Below are 17,339 nucleotides of genomic sequence, written 5' to 3'. Positions count from 1 at the left end.
CCACTCCTCCTTCAGAGCAATGGTAAGGCCTTTTGTTTTCTGGAAGGGAATTTCAATCAGTAATGCATGTCCATGTTGCATTCCAAACATGTTCTTTTGGGTTGATATCTGGGGAGTGTTTTAGCCACTCAATTCGATTAATATCCTTGATCTCTAAAAGTATCTTCATTGCTCATGTATGATGTGGTTTGGCATTGTCATCCATAAAAATGAATTCTTTGTCTACAGCACTGCAGAACAATTGAACATGATGGTGAAAAACTACAGTCAATCATTTTCCACAATTTGCAAGGACAGCACTCATGACTTGCTGCAGTCCTGGTATAGTGTCTGGAGAAACCTTGAAATCCCTCTTTTGAGTATATTTATTGCTTGCTTAATAGTGGACATCCATGTGTATGTTCTGTGGTGAGTGGGGATCTTTAGCTCTAAACCAGAAATCCCTCTGAGCACAAATCCTTCATCCTCAAATATTTCAGGGCCCTCACAAAGCCCCAACCAAGTACAGATACCAGTGCACCATCTGATAATTAAAATAAGAAACAAAAGTCTTTTGACACATACACACATTACTATTGTTTATCATCCTCCATGTAACAAGAGCAAAGCCAATAGCAAAAATTTTGTTTATGTTCAGAAGAATTGGTATGATCTCCCAAAATGGTTAAAAATTTACATTTTGGTTTGTTGAATCATCATATCCACAACACTCAGAAAAATTGCTGGCAACACCAGTAGTGGTGGTTGGGGGAGAATATCAATTATGGTAATGCTGCATAAAACACTCAGCTGTTTTAGAGGTGCAATATCATAGTGGGTTTCTTTGATGTTCCAGATGAGCTATGTTCAGAGTAAGGTTAAAGATCATGGAGTGATAAATATGATGTGTATTCTGATACATTGGAATGGTCACCTGGTTTCTACCAGAAATATTGTTCTTACTCTGACACATTCAAACCTCCAACATCAGTAAAAGGAAGTATATCTTTAGAGTATCTTTGGCTCTACATTCCCAATCTGAGCTTTAAATGTCAGAAATGCCGGAATCACCTGTGTTGGCTCCTATCTGATGTGATAGTAAGGAGCATGATGATAACGCTTGCTCTGCAAAGAAACTTAAATGTGTCAACTGTACAAGAAGCCATCCAGCATACTCCTGTGCATGCCAAATTTGGATGGAGATGGGAAAAAAAAGATACAAAAGATAAACGCTGAACACAATATCTCATATGAGGATGCAGCGAGGAAACTAGCTAACAGCTGTCCTGAATTTTTCTTATGCTGAGAAATCAGCAGTGAAGAAAATATGAAAAGCGATACAGATCCATGTCTTATCCCATCATCTAATAATTTTAGCATACCTGTACCATCATCACAAATGCTTCTCTATGAGCACATTAATCACATGACTTATAACATTCTCATTCCTTAAGCAACTTCTAAAATGATACCACTGAATGGGAAACCACTTGTCAAGAAAATTATGGCAAGGGTATCACTGAAAGAAAAATAACCAGATACCTTCCCAGAAAAAATGGATACTTCTGCCCCACTGAATGTAAATTAAACTGAAGAACATATCCTGACACATCACATGATCTATTAAACATTTTTATAGATGAAGATATGGAAATTGGCTGTCCATACATGCCAAAACCAATTGACAAATACAAGCCAGACACATCCAGATATAACCGCTCAACTTCTAAGAAAGCAGATAAATCTACAAAGCCAAAAGAATCTGAAAACAATGGAACTGTCATATATTCTTCCAAAATATATTGATATCAAGATTCTTCTGAAAAAAACACAAACCTATCTATCTTTAGGTAACACATTTAAAACCCAGTGAGGACCCACCTTATGGCATTTTGTTATTGTTTGTAAGGACAAAACTAGATGGACTAGCTCATGGAGATGTCATTATCCTTGTGGACAGCCATCTACCTTTTAGTAGGATTTCTTATTACAGTATGTTCCATTTATTTACTACCATGTTCTGAGTTAACTCTGATTGACCTTGATAATCTCATGTTGTAAAATACATTTTGATATTTTTGCTTGCTTGCTTTAATGGATATAGTGTTTTGTAAGGAGGTGCCAACACAAAGGGGGCAAGGCTGAATTGTTAGCGTATGCTTGAAAATAACAAACTCCCTCTCTTCAAAATAATTGATGCAGTACACTCTTTCTTATGCTCACCCATCCATATTCTGCAATATATCTTGCAATCTTCTCTCTTACCCTTTTTCCACTGCTCATGTGGGATGTCAAAGAGACATATATGGAAGTGGTCATTCCTTCTGCTTTCAATATCCTCACATGGAATCACACTTTGAAAATTGACCTAGCTAACTGGAGTACATTTTCCCATTTTGCAAAATTTTATGCTGAGGCAGTCAGCCAAACAACATCCATCAATGAAGGAATGATGTATACAAGAGATTGTTTTCTCTAGGCAGCAACAACTGCAGTTCCAAAAACATCATGTAATACACATGTAACATGTATTTATTTTTTATTGCCTTGTTCTCAAGTTTTTTTTTTACGCATAGCTTAGTTTTGCTATATTTTATAGAATTTCTTCTTTCATACTACTTGAACATTTTGTGTGCATCTTAGAGCAGTAATAATATATTCTTAGAATTAGGTATAGCACATTAATTTTTTTCCCCCTTATAGGATGTGTTAATGTGGTTTGTTCAGACAAAACTGGCACTCTGACCAAAAATGAAATGACTGTCACCACAATAGTATCTTCAGAGCTTTATCATTGTGAGGTGAGTTCTCAGTTTTGAGGAAATTTCTTTCTCTATAGTTTGAGAAAATGTTGAATTACAGGTTTGCTAGTTTAGCTTATTGTTCTGAATTTTCTGTATATGATGTTGCAATGTTAAATAAAAAATTTATTAAAAATATTTTATGACATTAAGGCCCCTTATTTGACTTGAAAGAGTTAGTATGTGATGTGTGTGTCTTTTAAGCACCTATAAACATTGCATATCTGGCTGGACAGATTTTAATGTGTAATTAATATATTTCACTAAAATTAATAGTTTTATGTATATTATTTCTGGGAAAACTCCCATGTTACTCCTCATTATAAACTATTATAATACAGCTATATCACCTGCTTCAGTTTAGGAGTACCCCTGTTTAAATGTCATTGGCTATTTACTCATGGGTTCTTAGGGCATTATGAGTGTAGATGTACTAAAAAGTATATGTAGCTTAAGGAATAGAAATTGCACATACCTTTTTCTGGGTGTTGTGGCTTTTCCTCTGTCTGCGATGTCGAGAACTGCAGAGTGTGTGTGTGTGGGGGGGGGTAGGCAGTTTGGTAGAATAAGTTAGAAAAACCCGGGTTTTTTTTCGTAATATGTAGAAACATATACTTTTATATAGGGTGGGGAAAAAGTGAAAGGGTTAATTTTTTAAAATAGGGAGGGGGAAGGGGAAAGGTGGTTGACGGGGTGTGGACCGTTTCGACTATTCGTGGTCATCATCGGAACATATTGGGAAAGTGGAAGCTATGTCAGGTCGGGTGGGTGCTGCACCCACCCGACCTGACATAGCTTCCACTTTCCCAATATGTTCCGATGATGACCACGAATAGTCGAAACGGTCCACACCCCGTCAACCACCTTTCCCCTTCCCCCTCCCTATTTTAAAAAATTAACCCTTTCACTTTTTCCCCACCCTATATAAAAGTATATGTTTCTACATATTACGAAAAAAAACCCGGGTTTTTCTAACTTATTCTACCAAACTGCCTACCCCCCCCCACACACACACACTCTGCAGTTCTCGACATCGCAGACAGAGGAAAAGCCACAACACCCAGAAAAAGGTAGGTGCAATTTCTATTCCTTAAGCTACATATACTTTTTAGTACATCTACACTCATAATGCCCTAAGAACCCATGAGTAAATAGCCAATGACATTTAAACAGGGGTACTCCTAAACTGAAGCAGGCGATATAGCTGTATTATAATAGTTAATAGTTTTAAACTGTTGTAAATACATACTTTCTGTTGTTGGAGGAAATGCAAACTAGACTTCTGTGTGTTAGAAGACTTTCGTCAATTCTGGTAGATAGACTTATATATTGGTTACTCATAAATATATTAAAATATTAATTATAATAAATTTAAATTAAAGATGCCAAGAAATTATATTCTTGGTTTAATCATTTATCCAAGTGTAAGCAAACAAAGTACACCTAAAGTAACTTCAGGACTGACAACTCTTATATAGAAGCTAATGACTTCACATCACTTGCCTTAGTATCCCATAATGCAAAGCATATATCCTTGCGTAATGTATAATGCTATGCATTATGGGACAAGTAACTACCCAGACCAGTTTCAACCTTTATTAAGGTCTCAGTGGGAGACAGACCCAGAAGTGATACCAAGGTTGAAGTAATGCATAAGTCATATTTCCATATACGAATAGCCAAAAGGTGTCACACCTTATTACTAAAATTCTCTGGATTAAAGATAGAATTTGGAAGTTTTTTCACTTCTATCTTTAATCCACTTGTTTATACTATAAATTAAAGATTTCAAGAAATTATGTTCTTGGTTTAATCCTTCATCTAAGTGTAAGCAAACAAAGTTTTAAAAACAGAGTTGCCCAGTCCTGAGGTGCAAACTTTGTTTGCTTACATATAGATAGATAAAGAGAAGACATCAAAACTGACCATCATGTCAGTTTATTGGAACTTGAAGTTTTCTATACTGGCTTTAAAGTGGACTGATTTTTTTTGTGTGTGTAGGTGTGTTGCCATTATATTGTGTGAGCAAATTGGTTTAAATGTTTAGCTAATTTGTATATGGGTGAATCAGTGCTATTTATAATGGGACATAATGGGACATGATTTTTGATAGCTCATATATATATGTATATATATGGAATGTTCTGATCTGTATGTTGCTGGTATTATAGTGTATAGGAAGTTAGGTAGAGCAATCTTGAAGTAAGGAGGCAAGCTTACGCGTAATATAGTTGGTTTAAACAGTGGAATTTTCCTTATCCTCTTTGGTAATTACTATTCTGTTGGTGTTTTTAATTTCTTGCAGAGCTTCAAATTCTTTTCTTGAGAAGTTGCTTTTTGATGGTTTAGCATGAGTGAGTACACTGACTACATCCAGTCTGATGTTGGCAATATGGTTAGGAAGGCTGAGGATACCTCATTCTACTTGGTTCCATGAAAATTCATTGAAAACAGTTCATCAAAAGATAGTTTACTGAATGGCAATTCATCTAATGACAGTTCATCGAAAAAGCAGTTTGCTGAATAAACAATTCATCAAACAACAATTTAACAAATGGCAAGTCATTGAATAAGCAATTCATTGCAAGACAATTTGTCGAAAATGTAATTGATTGAAAAAACAATTCACTGATAATTTTCTGATGAATTCTTTCATAATTCATTGAGAGAGCAATTTTCTTGCTAAGACAACATATATAATTGGTCATTGGAACGTGATAATTATTTCGCTGCATTTTAGAACATTATTATGTAAGTGTACATTCTGCTTCATTTGTGTAGATAGTGATTTATCTCTAGACAATAAATTTAGTTCTACCTAATTTTGTCACAACAGCATTAGTGATATTAAAATAAAACTGAAACAATTAAAATTCTAAACTTAGGGGGGGGGGGGGATCTGAGATACTTTGTTGAGGTAGCATTTTTTAAATTCCTTGAATGTGAAAGAAAAAAAAAACATTTTCAGTGTGTAAGATGTAAATCGGAATGAAAATCTTGAAATGGTATTTTAATTTTATTTAAATTTCCTTCAAACTAGATTGATAATAATGTAATTTGTCTGGTTTCAGGTAACTGGAGTGGGATACAATGCTGATGGAGATGTAAATATTACAGACTTGGGAAATTCATCCCAGCAGAAGAATGCGATTCGTCTCATTTTAGAAGTAATTACAAAAATTTTCTATATCTGTTTAATGAAAACGAGATGAAAGCATATTCTACTTTAGGTGTGTGTGTGTGTGTGTGTGTGTGTGTGTGTGTGTGTGTGTGTGTGTGTACACCCACCCACCTGTTTTATTTATTACCCTATGTATCCTGTGTTGATATAAGTTTGGACAGCACTTAAATTGCATACACCTTAAGGAAGCTACATAGTATCGTATGGAACCATCTCCACTTCTGTCTATCATAAACCAACATTTTCAGGTCATTACATTCACCATTCATCTCAAAAATATGGCATCATAAAATCATTAGTATCCAGAGCACACAGATGTTGTTCCTCTGAATAATCTTTAAACCAAGAATTGGAAATCATCAAAAATACAGGCATACTAAATGGATGCAATCCAAAAACAACTCAAAAAATTCATCAGCCACTTCCCTACATATCAACCTAGACAAGAACAAGCCCATAGGACTCCCATACCATATAACTTGCTGCTACCTACAAACCAATCAACCAGATCTACAATTTGCTACCTTCTCCTAAAGACAAACTCTCACCTCTGGTGCTACCTGGTGTTTACTAAGTTCCATGTTCTTCTAAGATGTCTTACTATGGACAAACAGGAAGATCTATTAGTAAATGCATCTCTGAACATCAAGTCTTCCTCTTATCAAACCCCACAAATCTGGCCTTGCACAACATGGAGTTGAAAACCCAAACCATAGGATCTAATGGAAAAACACGAAACTTCTACATAATTCTTATATAAACATAAGTATTTATATAAAGAAAATGCTGAAGCTTCACATCACACACCCAATCTAAACCATAATAATGTTCTTACTATCCCTAAATATATAAAATACCCCAATTGTATAAAATAAAATTATGTATGTTATTTTATTTTAATTTAATTTAATTTATTTCTAATTATATCTGATTTTATCAGATATATTTTAATTTAATTCTATAACACGCTACTACAGGCATAGTGGGATTCCATTGTAGGCATGTGCTCTGTATGTTATTCCTAGTATTGTTTGTAATAAATGTCTTAAGATACTTAGGACGAAATATTTACTTATTAAAAATTTAATTATTGTGGTTTACATGTGTATGTTTAGTTATGAATACTCCACATGTTTCACTATATAATAGAATTATGCAACCATAGTTATTTAAATTAGGCTGATTTTAAAGAGCAGCAGCAGATTCTAAAACAGTTTTTATCTTCTAAATTTATTGTGATGGAGCATGATGGTATTTTTGCAATTGATTCTTTGAGCTGTATCCAAAGCATGGTCTGCAAAGCCAGACTAACCACAGTAATGACTGCAGATATATTTTTTTATGTTCTTCCATTCAGATGGTAACTGATTTTTCTGTCTGTCCATAGTAGGCCAACTTTCAGGAACAAGGACTACTATATGCACCTGGAATTGAGGGGGGGGGGGGAGTTCGTCCTGAGTATGAGCAGTTAATGGTAGCTAGTTTTCAGTGGGACTATAAAGTAGTACAGAGATTATATTTCTTTATTATTTATTATCATTTAAATAAATGATAATAAATAATTTATTATTATTTATTTATTTTTTTAAGGAAAAGTGTTGATTGAAGTGCAGGTGAATGTTGTGTGTATGTGAAAGCACCCATGAGGCAAGTGAGTGTGAGAATGACCAAGTGCAGAATCTGGTTTCTCAAGCAAAAATATTGAATGGGGGTATCAGTTCAGGAGGTAAATGCAGGTAGGGGCCAAAAGGGATGCTGCAGTTTCTATATACGAATGACAGAAATATCAGAAACAAGGGGGGGGGGGGTTTCGCATTGGTTAGTGCAACCTTACCAAAAGTTATAGACATTAGTGAGACTTGGTTAACAGCAGATGGTGTAGTTACAGGGATAGAATGTGAAGGGTTTAGTATTTTCAGGGAAGATAGAGAAAATAGGATGGGGTAGGGGTATACTGCTTATGATAGTATATGAATTGCAGCAAAAAAGAATAGGAGATAGGCAGGATGGTGGCTGTTCATTTGAAGCAGTTAATGTGAGATCAAGTCCAATAAGGCAAATTATATGATTGGTTGCTGCTAGGCCAGGGGGTTCTGGGGATGATTTGGAAGACATGTATCAGCAAATTAGTATGAGTGCAAATGGAGTGATTATTATGGGGAATTTCAACTATGGAGATATAGATTAGAAGGAAGAGAGATCACATGACAAGAAGAAAATGGAATTTATACGCCTGCTGAAAGATAATTACTTGAGGCAGCAGATGGAGAGGACTCGAGATGCAAGAGTATTGGACATGGTTATAGGATCACAAAAGTTATCTATAACTAAGGTGGTCACATTACCTCTGATTAGTAAAAATGACCATGTGGTTGTAATTTTGGAGATTGTAAAATATGAGGAATATTCTGTTAAGGCGTATATGTGGAACTACAAATCAGGTGATTATGACAAGCTTAGTAGGAAGCAAGAAGCTGCGTAATGGCATAAAACCCTACAAGGGAATGTTGTTAGTAGTGCATGGGAGATAGTTAAGGGACATCTAGAGGATACTATATTAAATTGTATATCTGAGGTAAGGAGGGTTAATCAGTAGTGAGCTATAAGGGGACTCGCGCTAGCCCTTTGTTAAATTTTTCTCAAATTTGCAAGCCCCTTGTTGTTCTTGTTTATTTTTTTATTTTTTCCAAAAAAAAAACAAACATAATTTTTTGAAATATATTAAACGACAAACTCATACGGTAACCTAACAAAAATTAATCTATTCGGCAGTGTATAGATTATTTGGAATTATTGTTTCAACTCCTCTGTAACGAATGTGCCCAAGTTTGAAAATAAAATAAGTGCATGCACTATCTTTACCCTTCTCCCTTCTGGTGTCCAATCGTATAGTAAAACCATTGATTATCACTTGAAGTATAAAAACAAAGGAGAAATAAAACATATTTCAATATTATTGTGTTTAGATAATATTTATTTATTATTTATAAATTGTTTGTCGTAAAAACTTCTATCGCAAACAAAACAATATGTGCGATTATAAAAGATTTTATTCTTATTATATTTTGATAGTTAAAAAATGGTTTTCTTATGTAAGATAAATTAACACAGATGATTGTGTGCAAATATTTTATGTTTAGATCATGAAATATTTGTTTAAAAATAATAGCCTTTACAGGTTGATTGTCCCCCATACCTTCTGATTGGCATTTGTACACAAGCTGTATTAATAAAAGTTTTTGTGTGATACGGCTTTTTTTTGCTCGACGATGCGAGCTCTTTGTTAAAATTTCCATAGCTCACTACTGGGTTTAATTGGCTAGGAGTTAGGTGGATTAGTAATATCATTAAACATGATCTTCAGAAAATGAAAATGCTGTGGAGAGTATATAAGGAGAAAGATGAGAATGGTAAGGAAGGCAAAATCAATGAGAAAAAAACTAGCCAAGAAGGCCAAAGGAAATTCTAGAGTTTTTTTGCTATATGGCAGGTGAGAAGAAGAATGACTACGGAAGAATAACCTTAATGAGTGCTGATGGTCACAAGGCTACAGAATCAGATAAAATAGTTGTTACTCAGTGACAGCTATGCAAGGGTATATCATATATCATCATAACACTAATTACGGATATAGACCATATTGGTCTATTCCGGTCTTATCCATCTAATATCCTTTTTTGGTCTACCCAGCCTTCTCTTCCCAATTGGTTTGTATTTTATTATTTGTTTTGGATACCAGGCTTAGTCCATTTGGTTTACATGTTCTATCCATTTTTGTTTATAATTGTTTTCTTTTTAGTTCTTTTAAAATATTTGTTCCTTTTTCGGTCTAATGTGTATGTATGCAGTTCTTCTCATAAATCTCATTTCACTTGTTTTTATTCTTTTTGTTTATCTTGTTTATTGCCCAAATTTCACTGCCATATAATAATGTGGGCACTGTTAAAGTATTGTATATTTTCAAGTGTGTTTCTTTTTGCACTATATTTGGATTGGGTGTTCTATTTATCAGGCCTAAAATCTGTAAAAATTTTAAAGTTTTTATTTTATGTCTTTTTCTCCTTCAATCCAAGATAACTGAAAGTATTTATCTGTTCTATTATTTTATTATTAATAACTATTTTACTTCTAACTGGGGTTTGTCCACAATATTCCATTGTTTTATCTATGGATATTTTCATCCCAAACTGTTCTACTATAATGTTTAAATTATATATTGCTCTTTGTAAATTGTCTTCCTCATATGATATTATTATCTGATCATCTGCAAATAATAGCATATTTATTTTGTTATTCCAGGAAATTTCTATACTTGGATTGTTTAAGGTGTTCACTGTATTAATATTTCATTAATATAAATATTGAAAATTATTGCAGACAGAGGACATCCCTGTCTTACTCCTTGGTTTATATGTTTTTCAGACATTTTTTCATTTATTTTTATTTCATTATCTTTGTATATATTCAGTATTGCATGCAGTAAAATATTAGGCATATTTATTCTTTGTAATATATCAAACAATATATATCTTTTTTTTTTTTTTTACTTTGTCAAATGCTTTTTTGTAATCTATAAACAAAAAATGAGTTTCTAAATTAAATTCTCTTCTTTTTTCTATAAGTAGTTTTAACCAATCCATTTTGACATTCTAATAACATTTTTTCACTGTATATTTTCAATTTTTCATTAAGTATTCTGCTATATATTTTGTAACATGTAGTCAATAAATTAATACTTCTGTAATGAGCAGGTTTTGTTTTATCCCCTTTTTTAAATATAGGCATTACTATACTTGTATTCCATTCTATTGATATTTGTCCATTTGTATATATTTTATTTAAAAATTGTAATAATCTCTGATGAAATTTTTATCCAGCAAATTTATACAGTTCGGAGTTTATCCCATCTTCTGCTGATTTGCCATTTTTTATTTTATTTTACTTAGGTTGTCCTTTAATTCTTTCATTGTTGTTATATAATTTAAAGCATTTAGTAAGTTATTGGTGTAATTTTTTTTTTTTTTTTTTTGATGATAGTGTTATCTGTCCACTGATCTGTGAAGTAATCCAAGAATTTTTTTACATCTATTTCGCAATTTATATTTGCAGTGTTTTAGTATTTTATACGCATTGGATATGTCATACAAGTGAGGTTAATGCTGTGACAGAGACTTATGTGGGAAGAGATGGATGATTAGGAGGTTCTTTGGATATTGCAGAATCTCAATGTAAATACAATGTAGGATTAGATGGGATATTTGCTTGTGTTTCGCAGGAATGTGCAAGGGAACTGGCAATACCTTTGACTAGACTCTTTAAGTCACAGCTCTGGTAGAGTTCCAAGGGAGTGGAAAGAGGGCAAAGTAATTCCCTTGCATAAGGGAGGTTCTAAACTGCAGTAGCAAATTATAAACTAATCAGTATCTCAGGAGTGGTGATAAAAGTACTGAAAAAAATTGGTTAGAAAGAGAATTCAGGAATGGGTTGATAAGAATATGATACTCTTTGAGAAACAACAGGGCTGTGCAAAGGGTCAGTTATACCTTTGTAGTTTACAACTTTTTATAATAGAGCGATAGCTAAGTTGGATAAAGTAAATGGCTACTGGGTGATTCTGCTGGATTTTGCAAAAACATTTGACCAAATACCGCATGGAACTCGGTTATGCAAGTTAGAATAAACAGGGGTTGGATATGACACTAGTTATGTAAATAAGAGGGTGGCTGCTGGCCAGATAATAAAAAGTGATATATGGAGGAGCAGAATCCAGTCAAAAGCAGGTGACTAGTGGTGTGCCATAAGGTTCAGTGCTAGGACCACTACTGTTTAATTGTACATTGTGTATATACAGCTGTTTTCTGATGATGCAAAATTAGGTAGAGTAATATGAAGAGCTTCCAGGACAATTTAAATGGCTGTTAGTAGGGGCAGAAGATAATGGGTATCAATTTAATGTGGAGAAATATAAAGTTATACATTTTCAGATAAACATATTACAAGCTGTGTACTACATTGATGGAACCATATTCCAGGAATTAGAAGAAATCAGGCATTTAGGTTTGTGGCAGGAGCCTCTGTTGCTCAGTCGATATAGACGAAGCCCTTTGGTCGGAAAGACCTGGGTTTGATTCCAGTCAGTGACGTGAGGAACCTTTATCTGGTTCTTTCAACAAAAGGTGAGTTAGCTGGTCTCATATGGAGTAGGGGGTTTTTTCACCTGGAAACTCGGGTTTTTCGTCCCACAGAACAGGCAAACTGGCCCCATGAACACGCGCGTCTACAGAAATAGGACACACCAGGAGGCATGGGGCTAACCACCTTATCCTCGAGTTGTGGTTGCGAAGTCCAAGTACAGTTGGAAGGTCATGGGTGCTTAAGTGCCTATTAGGACCACTGAAGAAGAAGGGGTTTGGGGCAGAGATAGAATTGAAATTTAGAAGACATATTGCTGTAGTTGCTAAGGTAGATTACTTGGCTGTTCAAGAACACAATGACAAGTAGAGATTGTTGTTCCTCGTTATAAGGTTTTAATATGTCTACATCTGGTTTACCGTGGTCAGGTCTGGTCTGGTCTCATCTCTCCTGGGTTTCTTGAGTGATCAGGAAGTGGTGGAGAAGATTCAGAGGTGAGCAACCAAGATGATGACTGGTCTGTGCAATGTTCCCTATGAAGATAGATTTGAAGGTGTGTGGATTGCAGAAGTTGGTTGATAGGTAAAAAAGAGGGGATATGATAGAAACATTTAAGTTACTTAAAGGGTTTTTATAGGATTGATGCATGAGAAATGTTTTAGCACTTGACTAGAAGGGACAGAAAAAGAGGTCATCCTTGGAAGTTGAATAAAAGTGTACTTAATAGGTGTGTGAGGACTAGATTTTTTGCTTGAAGAGTTGTGAATGAATGACCATTATAAAGAATGCTATGTCCACCAATCCTGTATTGTATTCCTAACCAAATTTCACTACACCTTGACTACAACTGCAGTTTTACAGACTGGTCTATAATTTGAAACTTCTGTCCTAAAACCTGTGCTTGTAGAGTGGTACTATTTTGCCATTTTCCACTCCTTAGGAACCCTACTCACTGCAACTTTTCATTAAACAACTAGGTCAAGGGCATATCCAACTGTTGTGCACATTCCTTAAAAATACATGGTGATATGTCATCCATTCCAACAACCTTATTAACATCTAATTCAATCAACATCTGATACACTTTTGATTCTTTCACTTCTAATTCTTTCTCCTAATACTTGCCTCTCTTTCTATGTATTGCATCATTTGCACTGGTATGATATGAACTGATAAAGTGCTCATTCAATAATTCCACTATGTCCTTTGCAACTGCTATTTTGTTGCCATGACTATCCACCAGTGTCAACCTGCCATCGTTATTCTTTCTCTTGCTTGCCATATAGCGGAAAAATTCCCGAAAGTTAACCTTGGCCTGACCAATCAATCTCCTCTCATACTGCACGTTTTCTTTCTTTACCATGCTTGTCACCTTCCTATCCTGCACTTTATACTCTTCATAACCTTACCACCAGTTGTCTTGTATCTCCTTCATAGCATTTTATTTTCTAACACAGCTTGCTTGATTTCACTGTTCATCCATTTCACTCTTACCCTATTTACTCGCTTAACCTTTGTATGCAGTTATACATTGCTTGTGTCAGATAGTGCCTTGTGAGTTTCCATGCACTGTCAGTGTCTTTTCTGCTCATCTCATCTACCCAAAATACTGATACTAACTGACTACAGAGCTTCCCATAATCACCCACTTTATATTTCCACATATATCATTTTTGGCAGTAACCTTTTCTGGTTTCACCCCTTCCCAAACAAGTACCTCATGATCACTCTCACCAACGGGTGGCAGTGTCAGCTCCTCATTAACAACTACAGTTTGTGAAGTTATCACCAAATACAAAACATTATATATAAGTCTCTAGTTGCTTCAGTCACATGCTGCTTAAGATGTTTATCTCTCCAGAATTTAACAAACTCACTCTCCTAGTTGTCTCCTCCTTCCATTCTATATTCCTGTAATTAAAGTCTCCCATAAGGATTGCCTTCTTTTTTTGCATTCCCAACCAATTTGCGTAAATATTTCAGTCATATTCTGTACATTCCCTGGCCTATAACAGCATCTTATCAGATATACTAGCCTGTTAATTCAACTTCACATTACACATTCAAAATCTGTGTCCAAAATCAACTTCCACACTTTGTTGACACAGTTTCTCTGCAATCATTAATAGCACCCCCCCTCCTCTTTCACATTTCTGTCCTTCTGTAAAATTATATATCTTTCCACTTCTTTTCCCGACATTACATTCTCCTCAGACAACCAAGTTTTGCTTATTCCAATTATCTTTGGACATATAGACTCATCAATGCAACAAACTCAGCTCTCTTGTTTCGAATACTTCTTAGATTTGTGTACAAGCATAATCCCATATCTTTGAGGTCATTCTACCAGCACCAACATTCTCTATTCTAGCTGCTATAACCACACTTCTCTCTTTTTGGTCTTACCGCTCCCGTTTCCTTGATTGTGACTCTGATTTCCATTCCTACCTGTCTCATCCTTACCTTTATGCATCCATCATCTTGTGCTGAAGCAACCACATTTTCATTCCCATATCCATCTTCCTCCTCCTGTCATCAATCCATTTAGTTGTGCTATCCTGCTAGATTCTGAACATTTACTAAATTAACTTCTTGTCTCTGTGCCTTCTCAGAAAACAATAGCCTTTCTAAATGCCTGGCACCAAATCCATTCAAATACAATTCATCAACTTTAAACCATTCCAACTTTACTTCAAATTCACTTCATGGATTTATAAACTGTGAACCTCCTTTGCCTCACCCATCTTATTATTCATCATCTCTGCTCTCCTTCTCAATTCACTATTGTCATATCTGGGCAACATGCTAATGACTTTTCCAACAACACTATTATCCTTTACCTGCCACAGCAACTTCCTCAAGTCTATCGACATTCTTTTTTCCACAACTAAGTCATTTGTGCCCACGACTACCATTAATTTTGATTCCTGCTCTTTCATTTTCTGCAATGCATCAGTTATTTGTTTCATTGTTCCACCAAGAAAGCATGTTTTGTGCACTTTATTAGTCATCATGCCTCTAATGATGGTCCCCATACAATGATATACAACTCTCCTTTGTCTCTTTCTTTGTAGTATTAACTTTCACATTCTCATCAGCCACTCTCTCCTTTAGATGTTTAATATCCTCTTCCAGATGTTTCATTTCGCTTTTCATTTTCACTAACTTTTGCCTAAGCTCCTCTAATATGGTCTGGACTTCTGCTTTCATTTCTAATTGCTCTAATCTGTCAAGACACTTTTCTGCTGACATACACTTCTTTATGGATGCCATTTTTGGAAGCAGAAGCAGTAAGAACAAACAAGTAGCCAAGCACAATATAAACAAACAAAAATTCCAACAACAACACTACTGAAGGAATTTGTATCTAAACTGAAAAAAAATGCAGCACAATTTGCAATAAAAAAAGCTACACAATACACTATTTAAAAACACTTTTTTTTAGCACAGCTCAAATCTACCACTATGTTCACTTGTCACACTAGCATCTCTTATTGTTTCGTAGGCCTCCTACCCAACACAGCTAAGGCTAGCCAACAGCACCTCATAGAGGGCACCACTCATAGGACTTTAGGCTTTGTCTAATCTTTTGCACTTATTATTTGTGTTTTTGCAATTTTAATATCATTTTCCTGATGATGTCTCAGTGACTGAGATGAAATATAGGAGTGATTAAATGTGTTGTTTAATTATATGTGCTATATTTGCTAACACTGACATTGGGTTAGATGGCATATCAGCTCATGTGTTACGAGAATGTTCAAGAGAATTAGCACCTCCTCTAACCAGGCTGTTTAATTTAAGCCTCAGTTCTGGTAAAGTACCAATAGAGTATCAAAGTACCAATAGAATTATTTTCCCCTCTTTCCAAAAAGGAAAGAGGGGAAAATAATTCCACTGTACAAGGGAGGCTCCAAGACTGAGGTTGCAAATTATAGACCAATCAATATATCTGGAGTGGTGGTTAAGGTTGATAAATTGGTAAAAATTAGAATTCAGGACTGGGTGGACAGCAGTGTGATACTTTATAAGGGGCAACATGGTTTTGTGAAAGGTAGGTCTTGCCTCAGTAACTTGCTTACTTTCTATAACTTGCTTACTTTCTACACACGTAACTCTGTTGCATAAATTAGATCAAATGGGTATGGATCTGAAGCTGGTGATTTGGATTAGAGGATGACTGGTGGATACCAAAGAGTGGTTTATGGAGGACCTGAGTCCAGGAGAAGGCAAGTGACTAGTGGTGTACCTCAAGGCTCAGTGCTTGGTCCTCTGTTGTTTAATTTGTACGTCAATGATATTGGGAATACTTTGAAAGGAAATATCCACTTGTTTGATGATGATGCAAAATTAGGAAGAGCGATAGTCAATTCAGATGATGTAAGTATCTTGCAGGATGACTTAAATAGGCTGATGGTATGGACTAAGATAAATGGCTGTCAATTTAATGTGGCTAAGTGTAAGGTGATGCATTTCGGGAGGATGAGATCACATGCTGTTTACTATATTAATGGAACTGAACTGCAAGAAGTTGACGAGGCAAGGGAGTTATTGTGGACAGAGAACTTAAATTTAAAGGGCATATTGCAAAGATTGCTAAAACATCACATCATATTACATGGTTGTGGAAGAACACACTGACAATCAGGGATAAGGAAGTTATTGTTCCACTTTATAAGACATTAATAAAACCACATTTGGTCTTTGTACACAGATCTGGTCACCTGGATTTCTTGGTGATGAAGAAATGGTGGAGAGGATTCAGAGGCGGGTTACAAAGATTGTTACAGGTCTATGGGATGTTCCCTACGAGGATAGATTGAAGATCTGTGGGCTCCAAAAACTAGCTGATAGACGTAGGAGAGGAGATATAATAGAAGCATATTAATTATTAAAGATTTTACAGGATGGATACTGATGACATTTTTAAGACCAGTGCAGGAAGGGAGAGAACGAGGGGCCATCCCTGGAGATTATGTAAGAATGTGGTTATTAAAGGTGTTGGACTAGATTTTTTACTTGGAGGGTTGTCAAGGGATGGAATGCGTTGCCAGAGGTGGTTGTGAATGTTTCGTCTGAATGAATTTAAGGAGAAGTATAATAGGTATTGTGTAAATAATGGTTATTGTGTCAATGTGGGGTCTCCCGTGATGAGTCTTTTGACTCCATGGAGACACTGTTATGATGATAATAATAATAATTTATTCTATTAAACTCCATAATAAGCTATCTTATCAGTACATTTT

The 17,339-nt window shown here is 35.2% G+C and overlaps 1 protein-coding gene across 3 annotated transcripts in view; it reads left to right on the top strand.

Annotated features, from left to right (window-relative positions):
* Positions 1 to 17,339, top strand: part of SPoCk (secretory pathway calcium atpase) — a 518,064-nt gene that overhangs the window by 249,768 nt on the left and 250,957 nt on the right. For all 3 annotated transcript variants that reach the window (XM_090398525.1, XM_090398527.1, XM_090398526.1), the window contains exons 11-12: positions 2,683 to 2,780; positions 5,852 to 5,947. In XM_090398525.1, the coding sequence (XP_090254651.1) occupies positions 2,683 to 2,780; positions 5,852 to 5,947 (194 nt within the window). The remainder of the gene's footprint in view (positions 1 to 2,682; positions 2,781 to 5,851; positions 5,948 to 17,339) is intronic.

The sequence above is a fragment of the Typopeltis vanoorti genome, chromosome 9 (assembly GCF_054136105.1).
Source record: "Typopeltis vanoorti isolate ZY-2024b chromosome 9, IOZ_Tvanoo_1.0, whole genome shotgun sequence".
Lineage (NCBI taxonomy): Eukaryota > Metazoa > Arthropoda > Arachnida > Uropygi > Thelyphonidae > Typopeltis > Typopeltis vanoorti.
Note: the sequence above shows the minus strand (reverse complement) of the source record. Positions and strands in the feature narration are given on the sequence as shown.